This window comes from Macaca fascicularis, chromosome 5 (genome assembly GCF_037993035.2).
Source record: "Macaca fascicularis isolate 582-1 chromosome 5, T2T-MFA8v1.1".
Taxonomy (NCBI): Eukaryota; Metazoa; Chordata; class Mammalia; order Primates; family Cercopithecidae; genus Macaca; species Macaca fascicularis.
The window spans coordinates 48,936,534-48,953,376 of record NC_088379.1 but is presented as its reverse complement, the minus strand read 5'-3'; the positions used below and the strand labels follow the sequence as shown (position 1 = coordinate 48,953,376).

Genomic DNA, 16,843 nt, shown 5'->3' with positions numbered 1-16,843 from the left:
TTCCCATTCCTCTTCTGCCTCTACACTAACCACTTATATTTGTAAGAACTCTGTTACAAAAGTCCAATCAAGTGTGGCAGACCAATAATTGGTCACATCAACAACAACAAAAAAAACTGAATGCCTGCATGAAGCATTACCAAATGCTAAAGTCCCAGGAAACCATACGTCACATAATACAAACGTAGGGATTTCATCTATTTTAAAACATTTAATAAGCTTGTCTCAATTGGTTTCCTAGACACAATGATGAAAACATTAGCCTGCGATGAGGAACTAAAACAAAGGAAGTGATACACTAAAAGGAGCAGTGAACTAGGAGTTGGTAGAGCTAGGTTTTTATTACTGTCACTCATCGTCTGTGGATCATAAACCGGAATATTAGTTTCCACAACTGTAAATGAGGAGTTTGATTTAAATGATCTTTTGAGTCCCTTTTGGCCTTAATATTCAATGACTTCAGTATGCTAAAGTGACTCCCACATGACTGAAAGTCAGCACCTGGTTTTCAAGTAGAAATAATTTTTTAAAAAAACTTTGCTATGCTTACTTAGGTATTAAAAGTATCAAATGGAGATTCCATTTATTACCTAAGGCATTAGTTCTTTAAAAAGGGTTTACTGAAATGAGACCGCTATTCTAATCAGCAAAGATCAACCCACTACATTCATCGGCAATATCTTCAAGCAGCTATAATTCCTATGCGATTTACTCCTTCATTTATTCCCATTGCTTTTCTCAGCCAATCTATTCAGGAGTCAGATAGATCTGAGTTCTAAGCCTATTTCTGCCATTTGCTTATGTAATCATTTTGGGGAAAAACAAAAGCTTTGAAGTCGTGGGGTTATCTTGCAAATTGAGATGTGAGATGAGAAATATTAACCACAAGCACAAAAGTAACAGATCAAGTGTTCAATAAATACATTGATTTAGTATTTTACTTGATAATCCTATTCTTTCACTTTCTAAAACTGTCTTGGTCTCACTCTCCCCTGTCCTTTCATCACTAGCAGCTCTACAAAACAGTCATCCTTACAGTAGAGAGCCCAGTGACATGAGGTAAGCCTGCAACCATTATTCTACATAGCTCTATCTTTTATACCCCAATCCACTGTTCTCTTCATTCCCTTCCTACTCTCAATGGTGATGATGGTGGCAGCAGCAGTAATCACAGTTACTTCTTCCTATCTACTATGTGCTAAGCTGAAAACTGTACCTTTACATATTATGTCATTTAAGCCGCAAAAAACCTTTTAGGTAGATATCATTTTCATTTTACAGGTGCGAAATCTGCATCTTAGATGACTTAGCTTTAGAGAACTAGATCTAAACATGTTGTTGTTTTTAACTGTTGATTGGGTTAAAAACATGTAAAATTTACCATCTTCACTGTTTTAAGTGTGTGGTACTGGTACAGTAGTATTAACTATATGTACACTGTTGTGCAACAGAACTTCTTCATCTTGCAAAACTGAAACTCTATTCCTATCAAAAAATAATTCCCTTTTCTTCTTTCCCTTAGTACCTAGCCACCAGTATTTTACTTCTGTTCTACCTGTATTACTACTTTAGATATATCATATGAGTGGAATCATGCAGTATTTGTCTTTTTGCATCAAATGTTGTTTTTTTAATACTATATCAGACCAATGGACAGATTATATTCTCTATGTTTGTAGGTTGCTTGTTTTGACAATTTTCTCCCAAGAAAGGATATCATACATGATGACTATATTCCTAGGCTAGCTAATAAAGGTCTATCACATGTTTGTTAACCCACAATGCTATTAAAAGAACAGTGCTAATAGTGGGAAAGAAGAATTTTACAGGTAGGGCAGAGGAGGAGGCAGCCATCACCAAAGTACACTGTCTTTACAAGTGAAATATTTATTGGCTAGGAACTTCCTGTATATAAACAGCAACTAGACAGAATTTCCAGACATTATAAGAAATATTATCCAAATCTTTATATCATTTTCAAGAGTTTTTCCTTGCTTAGTTCATTTTCGATACATGCCGATATATCAAATGTAATCTCAATGGCTGGATCTGTTCAGAGAAATAAACTTGCTAATGCCTCACTCAAATATTCCTGAAAAGAATATTTCAATATTATTTCTGCAGATTCAAAAAATGTGACAATTATATGAGATAAAGTCATAATATCATAAATAAAATGAAATATGAGTTAATAAATGGAATATGTAGAACATCTATTTAGGAAGTACACCCACTTCCCTTTAAATAGGGTGGACATCCAGGCAAATAGCACCTTTCATACCTGTACAAAAACTTTCTGGAGTAGTCCTCGACGTTCTGCTAGAGGTAGCTCATTCTGTGCACCTCCAACTGCCTCAGGCACATGTGGAAGGTCAAAAAACAGATATAAACATTTAACCAGGGTGGAAGGCACTGACATTGTTGTCATGCAGTCCACAGTTTTCTGGAAAACAAACCAATAAATAAGTGAATAGATAGACAGACACAACTATAATTGGTACAGCCAAATAATTCATAAATGTTAACCTGAAAATTACATATCAAGGTAACTTTTTAAATGCATATAAGAATTTAAAAATGACTCCAAGTGAAGAAATATACAACTTTGCATTTGAATAATTTTGCTTTAATCAAATAGTGAGATTGAGTTTGTTATATAGTAAATTAGCAATTAAAGGTAATATTTATTTATTAAAAAGCAGCATGTTTCAGGAAGCATAAGCTTTACAATTCAGAAAAACAGATACTTAATAACTATGAACTTCAGCAAACTACTTAATTCTCCTGAGATTCACTTTCCTTTCTTATAGAAATAGATAGAATGATACACCCTCTTCAGGGTTAACATGAGAGTTATGTAAGATAATAAACACAAAGATACATTAAGCACTAAATTGTATATTCATTATTGCTCTTCTATTATTTTTATCTTTATTCTTATTGTAGATTTTTGAGGCTAGAAAGACACTTGAGTGATAAAGCCATCACTGACACCAATACATCTCCATATTAGTTTCAAAGATATCCAGAGGAGAAACTCCTCTAGACCTTCTTACAGTACATATTTCAACATTGTTAAGTATGATATATTTATCAAAATTTTCCATGGTGCAGTTTGGAACAAAAAGTTTAACCGCACTAGAGATCAACAGACTGCATAAACTGTTGATTTGTTTATTTACTTTCTCATAAAACATTTATTGAGTGTGTAGGGAATGTTAGGCTGTGTGCTGGGAGCTGGGCATGCAAAGATGAAGCATCTCTGTCCTTCAGAAGACCACAGTCGACTGGAATTATTAGAGTCCTAAATAATTATGATTTAATCTCTTAATATTTCAGTCTAACAATGGTAGTACATACAGGCTAATATAAAAGGGATTAACCAACACTGCCAGAAAGGGCATTAAAAAGTATAAGGAATTAAAAAAAAGGGAAAGATCACCTGGAAGATACATAGGAGGTGGTTAGGCCATATGGTACAGTATTTTTGAAGAACCACAGATTCCAAAAATGCTGACTCCTGAAGAGCCACAATAATAATGGCTAACCTTGAATTACTGTTTACTATGTAAGAGGCATAAGGCTAATAAGCACTTTACATACATCATCTTACCTACTACTTAAGTCAACCCCATGAGACACTTCATTTGTAAAATGATCCTTATTTCACAACTGAAGCAACTGAGGCTCATCACTTACATACCCTGCTTTAGGTCAGAGAGCTGGCTAAGTGGCCTACAAAGTGTGTATGCTCAATGACCTATGAAAATAGTCTCACGTTTTATTTTGTTGGCAGTGATGACCCAGTGAAGTGTTACAAACAAAAAGTAAAAGAACTAGATTTCAGAAAATTAACTGGTGGTAATACAGATCATAAATTAAATATAGAGAGCCAGAAGAAAAGGGTAATTAGGAAACTAACTCCCCAAACCACAGAAGAGATGGGGCCAGAACTAATGCAGTAGCAGGGTGATGAAGAAGAGAGAGCTTCCAGACTATCCCTGGAAGATGTGGCCCCTTTCTACATACCTAACCTGCCATTTCTTGTCTCAAATACTCTAAACCTTTTATTCTATTCACCTACGATTTATTATTTCTTAACACTTGCGTTACCATACATTTAATGTTCAGTTTAAACATCTGCTATGTCTCAAAGTTTACTGAACTCATCTTCCCTTCTACCTTCACCTTCAAAATGTTTAACTCTCACATTTCTATTTTCAATAGCACTATATATGCCCCTTTATTAAATATGATGGTATTATCTTTTCCTGCTTCATCTCTGTCATCTATGCATTGAGTCGGGACTATGTTTTGGTCATCTCTGTATATCGCTGCTACCAGGAGAAAATATGGTGCTCAAAAAAGGTAGCTCCAAACATAACACTGAATTTGCTTTTCAAATGTTATCTATTTCCAGATAGATTATTACGAGCTTTAGCTCACCACTAAGCAAAGTGGTATGACATTTCATTTTCATCTGATTGTAGATAGATTTAAAGTATAACTTGGCATCTAAACTTGTAATTTTTAAGTGATTAGGTTTTCATAGAAAATATGAATAAATGTAGAACATTGTACTAAAAGTTAATATTACTTATATTAAATATCAAGAGTAAATATTTAAATTATATAAAGTTTTAATAGCAAATAAAGATGTGCTATTCTAAACCAAATTTTGGTATAGTAACACACAGACATTTATAGCTACCATCAACAGCAAACAGAATTGAGATTCTGTTATTCATCCAGTAGAGTCAGATACATGAAAACAATGGTCTACTCTGGGACCATTTGAAGATTACTTAGAATAACCAACCCGCTCCATTTGCCTGAGACTGTGCAGTATCCTGAGATGCAGACCTTTCTATCCTAAAACCTGGAAAATCTCAGGAACACCAGGACAGGTTGGTTACACTAATTCCCTGAGATATAAAAAAAAAAAAAAAAAAAAAAAAAAAAAAAAAAAAAAAAAAAAAGAGGGCCAGGCACGGTGGCTCACGCATGTAATCCCAGCACTTTGGGAGGCCAAGACAGGCGGATCACCTGAGGTCAGGAGTTCGAGACCAGCCTGGCCAACACGGTGAAACCCCATCTCTACTAAAAATACAAAAATTAGCTGGGTGTGGTGGCACCCGCCTGTATTCTCAGCTACTCAGGAGGCTGAGGCAAGAGAATCGCTTTAATCTGGGAGGCGGAGGTTGCAGTGAGCCAAGGTCACGCCATTGCACTCCACTCCAGCATGGGTGACAGAGCAAGACTCCGCCTCAAAAAAAAAGAAAGAAAAAAAAAGAAAAAACACAGCAAACAAATAAAAAGAAAATAGATCATTCCAAGGAGAAAATTCTAAGAGATAATTACTTTGGGTTACCGACAGGTTTCAGGATATGGTTACTAAGACGTACGCACTGTATCTGCTGTGGCCAGTCACCTGGTATAATGATGTTACAGTTACCTAGGTCCATTATTAAATGATGGGAGGTGTTTAAAAGTCCACTGTAACTTAGACAACAGACATTTCCAAGATTGGTACTGACTTCAGTAGGTAATTATACTCTGGATTTTAGAAGGCTGAATAAACCTCTTTCATTCCCAAAATATCAAAGGCCAAAAAATCAGGTAATTCAAATAGCTCATTAATGAGCACATGCAACATATTTCATGACAGATACTTATAGCTGATTTAGAGGAAATAAAAGTAATTTCCAGAATAAATCAAATGAGAAGAAAATATATATTATCCTAAAAACATCAATGTTTTCTTATTTCCCATACAAATTTAAAACTATTTTCCATGTAATTTGTTCTTTATTAGCTGAGTGACTTTACATAAACAGTGATTTTTTTTTTTTAATTTTCCTGAGCCAGAGTTTCCCTAACACGGGTGACAAAAATGTTGGGCTGGGCCTGATAGACCCAGAGTTCCTGAGCTACTTGCCACCAGTCAGAAATAGTCCATCTGTTTGCCCAGAATGCTCTACAAATGGTATCACTACAAAAAATTTTTTTTAGAGACAGGGTCTCATTCTGTCACCAGGCTGGAGTACAGTGCTGTGATTATGGCTCATTGCAGCTTCAACCTCCAGGGCTCAAGCAATCCTCTTGCCTCAGCCTCTGAACAGCTGGGACTTCAGGTACAGGCCACCATGCTCAGCTAATTTTTTTTTTTTTTTTTTTTAGAGATGGGGGTCTCTCTATGTTGGCCAGACCGGTCTCAAACTTCTGGGCTCAAGCAATCTTCCCACCTTGGCCTCTCAAAGTGCTGTAATTACAGGTGTGAGCCACTGAGCCCAGCCACAAATGGTTATGTTCCTATGTGTGTTACAACATATCGAGATGGAAAACACTGCTCTAAGTCATGCGTTTCCTTATGAGTAAAATGCATAGAACATCAAACTCCTGGCAGAGATGCTATGAGAAGCATGACATAATGTTTTAAGAGAGTTAGAAGAATACAAATGATTATCATAGTATCTCATCCGGATATAATGATATATTTAATAACAAAATCACAAGAGAGGTTATAAAATAAAGACGCTGAGTTATCAAACATGAAAACTAAGAACTTTACCTGACCAGAGGAAGCTAACAAATTAATTGTCGTCAGAAGCATCCAGCCTCTACTGGCTTCTTCACTCTGATTGATCTCCAGGAACTGAACTATGGCCCGACTTGCAGCCTCTATAAAACCAAAGGGAAAGTCATTAAGTGGGGGGAAAGTCACATATAAAGAGGTTCTTCTTTAAAACCTACCAAGAAAATGAAAATTTACTAAGCACATAATTATATCAGTACTATTACATATGGAAAAACTTTAAAAATAGCAATGTTTCAATGATATTCATAAACCATTATATCATTAATACAGAAATGTAAAAGCCAACCTATGTATTTCTGGGAAAGTTATGACAGGAGCTGATCAGAAAGTCACAGAAGAGGTGAAATTTGAGCTAAATCTGCCTGGAAAACAAGTACATGTTTGTCCAGGAAGTGGGAGTGATTAAAGATGCAGAGAGAACAAGAACACAGCAATAAAGCAAGAGTGGCTAGAGGAATGAGCCTGATAGACACAGATCAAGACAAAGAACTGTGATAACACTTTCTTAACATTATAGAAGAACACTGTTGAGAAGTGGAGTCTAATACCAACAGTAGTGATTTTTTAAAATAGAGGTGCCTAATTATGAAGGACGGTAAGCTACTGGCTGTATTTGTTTTTTTTGGGCAAGAGGGAGCAAATGTAGTTTCTTGAGAAAAGGAGATGATGAAAGGATTATACTAAGACTATTAATCTAGTAGTAATGTGTATGACAGACTGGAAGGCTAAGGAGAATGGTGAGAGGGAAATAAAATTAAGAGGCTTCCTAAGTAATACACACAGGAATAACTTGAGCAGCTGACAGGAGGAAGAGAGAAACAGTGAAATACATACGACAGCCAATCATAGAACTGCAGACTTGGAAGAATCTTCAAAAGTAAATTTAGTTGATTATTTTCCTTATTAGAGAGAAAAGTAAATAGAGATGTCTCTAAATATGTACCTAATTTCATCAGCATGGTTTGCCAATTTTTATAGTAATATATGATAGGACTTAAAATTGTCAGAAAAGAAGTCCAATTTGGCAGGGTGCAGTGGCTCACACCTGTAATCCCAGCACTCTGGGAGGCCAAGGCAGGTGGATCACCTGAGGTCAGGAGTTCGAGACCAGCCTGGCCAACATGGAGAAACTCCATCTCTACTAAAAATAGAAAAATTAGGCAGGTGTGGTTTCATGAGCCTGTAATCCCAGCTACTTGGGAGGCTGAGGCAGGAGAATCGCTTGTACCCGGGAGGCGGAGGCTGCAGTGAGCCAAGATCATGCCACTGCACGCCAACCTGGGCAACATAGTGAGACTCTGTCTCAAAAAAAACAAAAAAAAGAACAGAAGGTAAGTTCAATTTGTTCAGTGGGAACTAACTGGGTAAAAAACAAATGTATACTTGGCTGGGTGTGGTGGCTCACGCCACCGAGGTCAGGAGATCAAGGACATCTTGGCTACTAACACAGTGAAACTCCATCTCTTAAAAATACAAAAAATCAGCCAGGTGTGGTGGTGGGAGCCTGTAGTCCCAGCTACTTGGGAGACTGAGGCAGGAGAATTGCTTGAACCTGGAGCCAGAGGGTGCAGTGAGCCGAGATCACATCACTGCACTCCAGCCTGGGTGACAGAGCGAGACTCCATCTCAACAACAAAACAAAACAAAAAGCTAATGTATACTTAACACACTTCATAAAGAAGTAGAAAGTAGAAAATAAGATTTAGGTTATCTTAGGTGTATTTTTTCTTTAATTTAACATAAAATAGAAGTGTTTTATTAGATAACTGAATACAAGACTTACACATGATTCTGGGCTGGGCAAAGTTTAATCTTTGTAAACTTCCATTTGAGGGTACACTATAGCAGTAAAATTTTTAAAATAGCTTCTTTTTATTGCGTCTTAACTATATATCAAGCATTGTGTTAAGTACTTGTGGGTTTAACTCATTTAATCTTTACAAAGAACCCTGTGGGTTATTTTCTACTAATATATCCCTTATAATAGTGTAAGTTGAGAAATGCAGAAGATAAATAATTTGCCTACAATTACGAAGCTAGTCAGTGAAAGAGATCTGGATAGGGCTGAGGTTGAATGATACGGGGAGATTCCAAACTCCATCGACAAAATAAACTATCTTTACATAACAAATACATTTTACTATTTTGTAAAGAATAGTATAACTGTATCACTGCAAAAAAAAAAGAACTATTTTATTTTCACCTGCCAATTTCAGTATGTGTCATTCAGAATATTTCAAAGGCATCTCCCACTTTTTATTCTATTATTTTTTATTTTTTTGAGACAAGGTCTCACTCTATTGTCCAGGCTGGAGTGCACGATCACGGCTTACTGCAGCCTCAACCTCCTCAACTCAAGCAATCCTCCTGCCTCAGTCCCCCATGTAGCTGGGACTAACAGTATGCACCACCATGCATAGCCAATTAAAAAAAATTTTCTTTGTTGAGACAGAGTATCGCTATACTGCCCAGGCTGGTCTCAAACTCCTGAATTCAAGTGATCCTCCTGTCTTGGCCTCCCAAAGTACTGGGATTACCTGTACCTGGGTGTGAGCTGCTGTGCCCAGCCTCACTTTTTATTTTAAATGAGGTAAGTGGCTTATTTTAAAAGTATATAGCATTTAGTGCTATCTTAAAAAATTATGTATACTAGCAAGACAATTAAAATAAAACCTCCATAAATCAAATGGTTTCTTAAAACTTTGAGGAAAAAATGCCCACTACTAGTCAGAAACATACTGGATCTTTTAATTTCAATATTTAACAAATACAAATATAAATGATGATTTAAGTTTTTAAGAGTTAATGAAAGAAGATATTAATAGTAACCCAATCTTTAGAGTTGTCAATCATTTGATTCAAGCTTTATCTTTCACACTGCATTTCAATACATATAGTTAGAATGAAAAACACAGAAATGAGGTTAGTAAAGCCCAGGATTAGATTAAATAAGTAAAGAATGCAGACAATCTTAAATGCAATTTCTCAACCTACACTGAGAGAAAACAAACAAATTTAATTAGCATTCAAAACAATCAGAATGCAAAACATGTTAATAATAAGTGAAATACAAGTTTTCCTTTGCAAAGTCCATTTAAAGCATATGCCATTTTCAAATTTTTGCTTCATGATGATGGTGAGTTACATTAATGGTATTATTATACTTATTTCATTAATGAAGACACAAAGCCCTAAACACCCTTACCCCCTCCAAAAAAAAATTCCACAAGTTAGTCAGAAAAACAATATTAGAATTCACAGCTTCCATGCTTTTCATTTAACAATACATAACCACATCTTGGGAATGAAATTACCTGAAGGTGTTGTGGCTTTGAAATCCTTGGGGGACAGCAGGGCACACTGTTTTTCTGTTTAAAAAAAAAGGCTGGGTTGTCTAAGTGGGGATTCACTAAATTCCACTAATCCCACCACAAGAGTACTGGGGTCAACATCATCCAGCCTCTCCACTGCTGGATTGCCGCCCACTGGGGATTGCACTACTAGGTTTAACAGTGGCACCTAGCATGTAGCAAAAACATTAATAATAAACTGAAGATACTACTTTATGCAGGTAGGAATTTTCTGCTTTGCTGATATAAATTGACCATGTGCTCTTAAACTTAAGCATTTTTAGAACTGGCTGAACTAACTAGAAGAGATGGGGAAAAATCTTAAGATACACCCTCTATACAATCTGGCTACAACATTATGTTTTTGTCAAATTAACTGAGTCACTACTTACTTCCAGCAAAAGCCACAAGGAGGCAAAGGAACAAGAAAGAATTAAGGGAGACAAGGAGACTGTGACTTGACCTAAATGTGTAACAAATCATCCATGTATCCATTTTGCAACTTGATATGCCCTAAAAGGTTTCCATTTACATTAACTTCAGACAGATGTAAACAACAGAACTGCACATAAGCTTGTTTCCTACTGAGATATCTACAGCCCATATCTCAAGTAATCTGATAAAAAAGTCTGTATCTGTGAGTGCTGATTAGGTAACACCCAAAATAACAAGTCTTCCATAGCAAATTCAGAGGGGTACTGGAAGAATAATCTTGTTCTGGTGAACAATGAACATAACCAGCCTTCAAAGGAATAACAGAAGGTTCACTTCACCTGTTTTTTGGTAGAAAAACTATGTGAATGTAAATTAAGACAAAATTCTTTTCAATGATAACTGCCTATAAAATAAAAGGTTATATGAGGTATCTAAAGTAGTCGAACTTATAGAAGGAGAAATCAGAATGGTGGTTGGTGGCCAGGGGCTGAGAGGAGGGGGAAACGAGGAGCTGCTGTCCAATGGGTATAGTTTCAATCATGTAAGATTAAAAAAAAGTTCTAGAGATCTGCTTGCTGTACAGCATGGTACGTATAGTTAACAGTCTGTACTGTACACTTAAAAATTGGTGAAGAGGGTAGACCCCATATTAAGTGTTATTTTAACCACAATAAAAATAAGTAAATAAGAAAATAAAGATGAAATATGTAAGAGTTGGATGATTTAGGATATACTTAGGTCCTGAAAAATCTAGAACTTTTTACTAGAAAATCAATAGGTCAAAAAGTCTCCATGAATGTATTTTTGATAACAACACTGACCAAAATAATCTTCCAATGTTCTAAACGAAAAATGAAAGAAAAAAAACAAAGATTCCCATAGCCAGGGTAAGGCTGACTAAGGAGACACTCCAGAATTATGTTCTTCTCTCCTAAAAATCAGGAAAGCTGGCTCTTCTAACTCTACTCTGATTCTCAAAGCATTAAAAAAAAAAAAAAAAAAGGGCAAAGAAATCCTATGTCCAAAATCAGTAAAAGTTTATTGAACACCTAATTATGTGACAAGCATTATTCTAGGTGCTAGTAATACAGGGGTGAACACAACAGACAATAAAATTAAATAAGTAAATAAAGAAAATACTTTCAAATGATAACAAAGCTATGAAGGTTAACATACAATGTGACTGAATAGATACTAATGGGTGTGGGGACAGAGGATAGAAGAACTATTTGAGACAGGGTACTCAGGAAAGATTTTTCATGAGAAGTAACACAAACTAAATTGAGTATCATAGGATTCAAAGGTTAATGAATTTCAGAAGTTTAAAACTAAAAATTATGTGAAATTACACAATATGAAAAAAATGTATCTTAAAAAATTCCTAGGTAATAAGTTGCCACCAATGAGGAAAAGTGGATGAAGAGCACATGATCCTAGGTACTATTTTTGTAACTTCGTAAGAGTCTATAATTATTTTAAACTTAAAAGTTAAAAAAAAATACTTGTGTAATTTTTACTGTAATTAACAATGAGACATCTTCTACTCTATTTAAGACATCTTTCATTACATCTAAAAAATTGCTCTATGGATGTAAAATCATAAAGGGAGTTTGGAAAATGAATCTCCAATGTAGCAAAATGTCTTTCTACAAACATGCAGATTAAGTATTTAAAAAGATAGTAACAGAGGCAAGTATAAATAAGTTTTAGGAATTTTTTCCTAATCTAGTATGTCATTCAAGAAAGAATGGGGAATACCTCATTTCATCAACATGGGTACTTCCTTACAGGACTACGAAAATGGATGAATACATCCATTAAAATGCTTGTAAAAGGATTTTTAAAAGGTATAAACTTTTAAGAACAAGAACAGGATAAGTGAAAGCAATGAAATTTTGGATATTAAAATAGCAGCGAGATTCATGGTTACTGATTACCAAACCCTAGAATCTTGAAGTAATTCAAGAAAAGTGGAAAAGCAACCAAACTACCAAAGAACCCCTGAGAGGCTCAGGAATTGGTGGCACAAGGCACCTTTGGAAGCAGAAGGAAATAAGAACTAGACAGAGAAGCAATGGTGGAAAATATGTTCAAGAGCACTTAGACCCAAGGTCCCCACTACTATGTGGGCACTAGACGGGAGGTTTGTTTGTTCACTGAAAAGAATAAGAGAGGGAGTGTGGATTGGGGGGCACCAGGCACCATCTGGACATACAAAGGTAAAATAAAAGCTTATATACTAAACCTTGAGGGTCCCCAAACCTTTCCCCTACTTTGCTTCCAAAATGCTGAGTCAGGCATGTATCTTCCAAGCAGAGACTGGACAATTCTCTGAGTACCTGCTTAGTTTAGGAAAAAGATCACCAAAAAAATAGCCTAGCAAGATCACCTTATGTTGCAGCCCACAGCTGCAAGTTTCACACACAATTAAAAAGCTTTTTAATGCTCCATTCTTATGTAAGAATAGATGGTCATGGGTGAGACATGTAAGGACATTCTCTAACATAAAAGACAAAGATAAAAACAAATTGATTAAAAAAAACTTTTTTATTAAACCTGAAAGAAACAGATTATTTAGGGAGACAAAAATCTGAAAGAAAAAAATAAGAAACCTCAGAAAGATGAGAAGAAAATATACCCCAAAAATAACAGAAACCAGTAAGAAAGAACACTTAGAAATAAAAAATATTTTTTAAAATGAGAAAAATATAATGTCACAAAGAAAAAAAAAAACCTCTACAGAAGAGATAGATGATAAAATTGAGGAGTTCTCTCAGCAAGTAGTCAAAAAACAAAGAGAAAATGAGAGGAAAGATAAGAAAATGAGAGGAATATTCTAAGAGGGTCATCTGACTAGAAGGAGAAAACAGAGGGGAGGATATTATTAAACAATTCATGAAACTTTGCCCAAATTAAAGGATATGAATAACCAGACTGAAAGAGTCCAATGAGTACCCAGCACATGTATAAAAATAGGTCTACCACAAGGCATGTTATTATGAAATTTTAGAAAAGCAGGGACAAAGAGAGGATCCTAAAAGCTTCTAGGAAAAAAAAAAAAATAGGTCACAGAGGAAAAAAAAAATCAAGAATATACGTAGCTTTTGATTTCTCAGTAACAATGTAAGAACTTAAATTATAAAAGAAAAATTTTAAAATTCTGAGACAAAATGATTTCCCACATAGAACCTGATACTTACTTAAAGAGGACTGATAATAATGCAGCTGCAAGATTTTTCCAAAATGACCCTAAGTGCTCATCCTGGGCTGCATGGAAGGGCAGAGCTAAGACACTCATCACTGACCATCTCAACCCATCGTCAACTTTCCCAGGCAACTGGTAGCTTCTAATCTCCGCTAAGAGGACCTCCTGGATTACATAGCTAGCATTCTCAAACAACTCCTATAAATATCTAACAAGTATTCAATGGCCTAAGTCATAGGCAGTTTAAATGTCTCTTCACTAACAAGATTACTCTTGAGTTTGTCCTTTAGGAATGGAGAACAATGGGGGACAGAGAGGAGGAGAGGAAAGTGTCTCTCCATTTAAACGTAAACCACAGCTGCGTTTCAGCGCAGCTCCCCAGCACATGTATCTGTGAGATCACGAGAGTGGTAGATATGTGTCTTCTTTTCTCTTATTGACCGTTGGTTTTGTATTAAATAAGTTTCCTTTTCTATAATAATCATGCTGTATGATGTAACGGAATTTGTTCTAAGTCCTGGCAGCTGAAAGGTTGTCAGGTGAAAGAAGAGAAAAGAATCCAGTTTTTACAGCAATAGTCAAAAAATGTTTAACTCATGGTATGTCTAAAACAACAAGCAGAACAAAACCCTGATAACTCCCCTGCATCCTTTTTTACGAAGCTGCTGGAAAAGATGCACTACCAAAATCAGGGATTCAGGAAAAAGAATCCATCCAAAAGAAATGAAAAGGCATCTCAGGACAATGTGAATAGTGATGTTAAAATGGCAGCTGTGCAGCTGGCCTAGAGAGCAACTACTACAGATGACAGAGAACCCTAAGTAGCTCATGGTCTACGGCGAAGATAAGACACATGCACAATGACCACCCAGGAGGTTGAGAAGAAAAACAGTAGTTCAGAAGAGAAAAAATGTTTCTTTGCCTAAAGAAATCAAAAAGCATTTCATCAAGGAAGCATGACTTAATCATGCTGACATTTAGACATACTGAAATGAGGAAAAGATTCTCCTTCCTCAGTGAAGCATTCTAAGAAAATGATTAAAATAAGAGAATAAACATGTTTAAAGATTACAGACAGCAGGATTTGGTTGAAATACAGAAAACAAGCAATAGAAGCAGTGTATGCTTTAAAAAAAAAAAAAGACCAGATGATAGCTTGGCCTTAAATTTCATGCTGAGGAATTTGTATTTTGTTCAAAGGGAAACAGAGAGTATTTTAAAGGGTTAGGGTGGAAGTGGTAGTGGTCCAGGCAGAGTAGCCTTGAGTAGAACTACTCGAGAGTTGAAGATGCTGAAACCAGGAAAAGAATGTGACTCTAAGAAAGGGAAAGGGAATGGGTAAATGAACTTAATACTCAATGTGCTGAGAACAAGGTCTGTTTTCCATTTAATTTTAATGGGACTTTTACAGAACTGTCTGTTCATTCAAACAAATCAGTTTTTGCTGGCTACTGTAAAAATACCTGTGGATTTGTTTGATGCTCTCCTTCGAATTTCTGTCACCATTAGTCGTGAGACTTGTGTTGTGAACTGCAGAAGATCAGAAAATTTTTCTGTCATTGTATTCGGCGGAGCATTTCCAAAAACCTGTAGATAAGAAAAGATATAGTTAACGAAGCACTGACACATTTTTCTTTTATTTTGTGAATTCTGAAGTGTAGTATGACTTGAAAATCAAGTCCAGAAAAGTCTACCTACACAATTACTTTGAATCTTAATACGTTGGAAACACAACTTTCAATAAATCACGTATCTAGCCACATTTCCTTTTACATATAAGTTTGCTCAAGAAATGATTAAATAAATGAAATCTATTTATTTTAGACATTATTGATAAAATTTGAATCAATCTCACTAAAAACGTTAGAAATTGTAACATGTTTCTTTTTTTTTTTTTGAGACGGAGTCTCACTCTGTTGACTAGGCTGGAGTGCAGTGGCACGATTTTGGCTCACTGCAACCTCCGCCTCCTGGGTTCAAGTGATTCTCCTGCCTCAGCCTCCCAAGTAGCTGGGACTACAGGCGCATGCCACCATGTCCGGCTAATTTTTGTATTTTTAGTAGAGACAGGTTTCACCATCTTGGCCAGGCTAGTCTTGAATCCCTGACCTCTGGTGATCCGCCTGCCTCAGCCTCTCAAAGGCTGGGATTACAGGCATGAGCCACTGCGTCCGGCCAACATTTTTCTGATGAAATCTAATTTGAGAATTTAGAGAAAAGTTATAAAGGATCTTTGATGGAGTACAGGCATATTGGATGGTGAAAAGCAGCTCCACTGCTAAATCTCAGGCTGACTTCGGAATTCACTAAACTCATTTCATATCTCAGAATTTCTACATTCTAATCACAATAATTTACAAAATAAGACTGTTACAAAAAAACTAGAAAAAAGAAAATAAATAGGAAGGTCATGAAATAAACTTGTTTTTACACAAATTTTAATATAAATGAGCTTTAGAATAAATAAGTCTTATTATCTTTTTTTTTTTTTTTGACAACTGGGTCTTGCTATATTGCCCAGACAGGTCTTAAATTCCTGGGCTCAAGCTATCCTCATGCCTCTGCCTCCCTAAGTGCTGGGATTACAGGTGTGAGCCACTGTATTCTGTCTACAATAAATAATTTTTAAAAGTAAACGGGTATGGGTTCAGCAAAGAGAATTTGAGAAAATGAAACCTGGACAGACCATCATAAGAAAAGAAGTGGTATTTTAATGGGTAAATAACTAGATGTATCCTGAGGTATTATTTTAAAGAATATTCTTTATAGCTGAAAGGAAATTCTCTATATTCTAAGTCTATTATAGTATCTCTCCCTTTTAACACTCATTACACAGTATTTTATATAATTATTACCTATTGAAATGTCACTACAAAAGGAGAAAACATAATTTACTCATCTTCATATTCTCCCAAGCCAGCACTCTGCCTTTTATAGTAATGTTCCCTAAATATGGTTGTTTATTTATATGTTGACTGCCCTCACAACCAAATTCTAGAGAATATTCAAGGAGCACTGAAGGAGAACATGAGAACATAAACTAAAATTAAGAAGGAAAACAAAACAAACAAGCAAATAAAAGACCCAGCTAGGGAGATGGATTGGAAAAGAAAACTAAATAAAAATCTAAGACCTCTATATTTTCCATGTATTGGTTACAAATTTTGGCTCAAAGATACAGAAGAGAAAATCTGATCAATCACATCATTTGCAATGTCCTTAGCATGAAAAATATATATATTTAAGGAAGTACTT

General features: G+C 35.6%; 1 protein-coding gene across 13 annotated transcripts in view; it reads right to left on the bottom strand.

The window, feature by feature from the left end:
* WDFY3 (WD repeat and FYVE domain containing 3) overlaps window positions 1–16,843 on the bottom strand; it is a 309,189-nt gene that overhangs the window by 162,386 nt on the left and 129,960 nt on the right. For 7 of the 13 annotated variants that reach the window (XM_005554885.5, XM_045392357.3, XM_045392356.3 and 4 more), the window contains 4 exons: window positions 15,052–15,175; window positions 9,913–9,966; window positions 6,572–6,681; window positions 2,282–2,443 (listed from right to left, as the gene is read on the bottom strand). In XM_005554885.5, the coding sequence (XP_005554942.3) occupies window positions 2,282–2,443; window positions 6,572–6,681; window positions 9,913–9,966; window positions 15,052–15,175 (450 nt within the window). The remainder of the gene's footprint in view (window positions 1–2,281; window positions 2,444–6,571; window positions 6,682–9,912; window positions 9,967–15,051; window positions 15,176–16,843) is intronic. The other 6 variants (XM_045392358.3, XM_045392361.3, XM_074039773.1 and 3 more) reach the window with 1 other exon arrangement.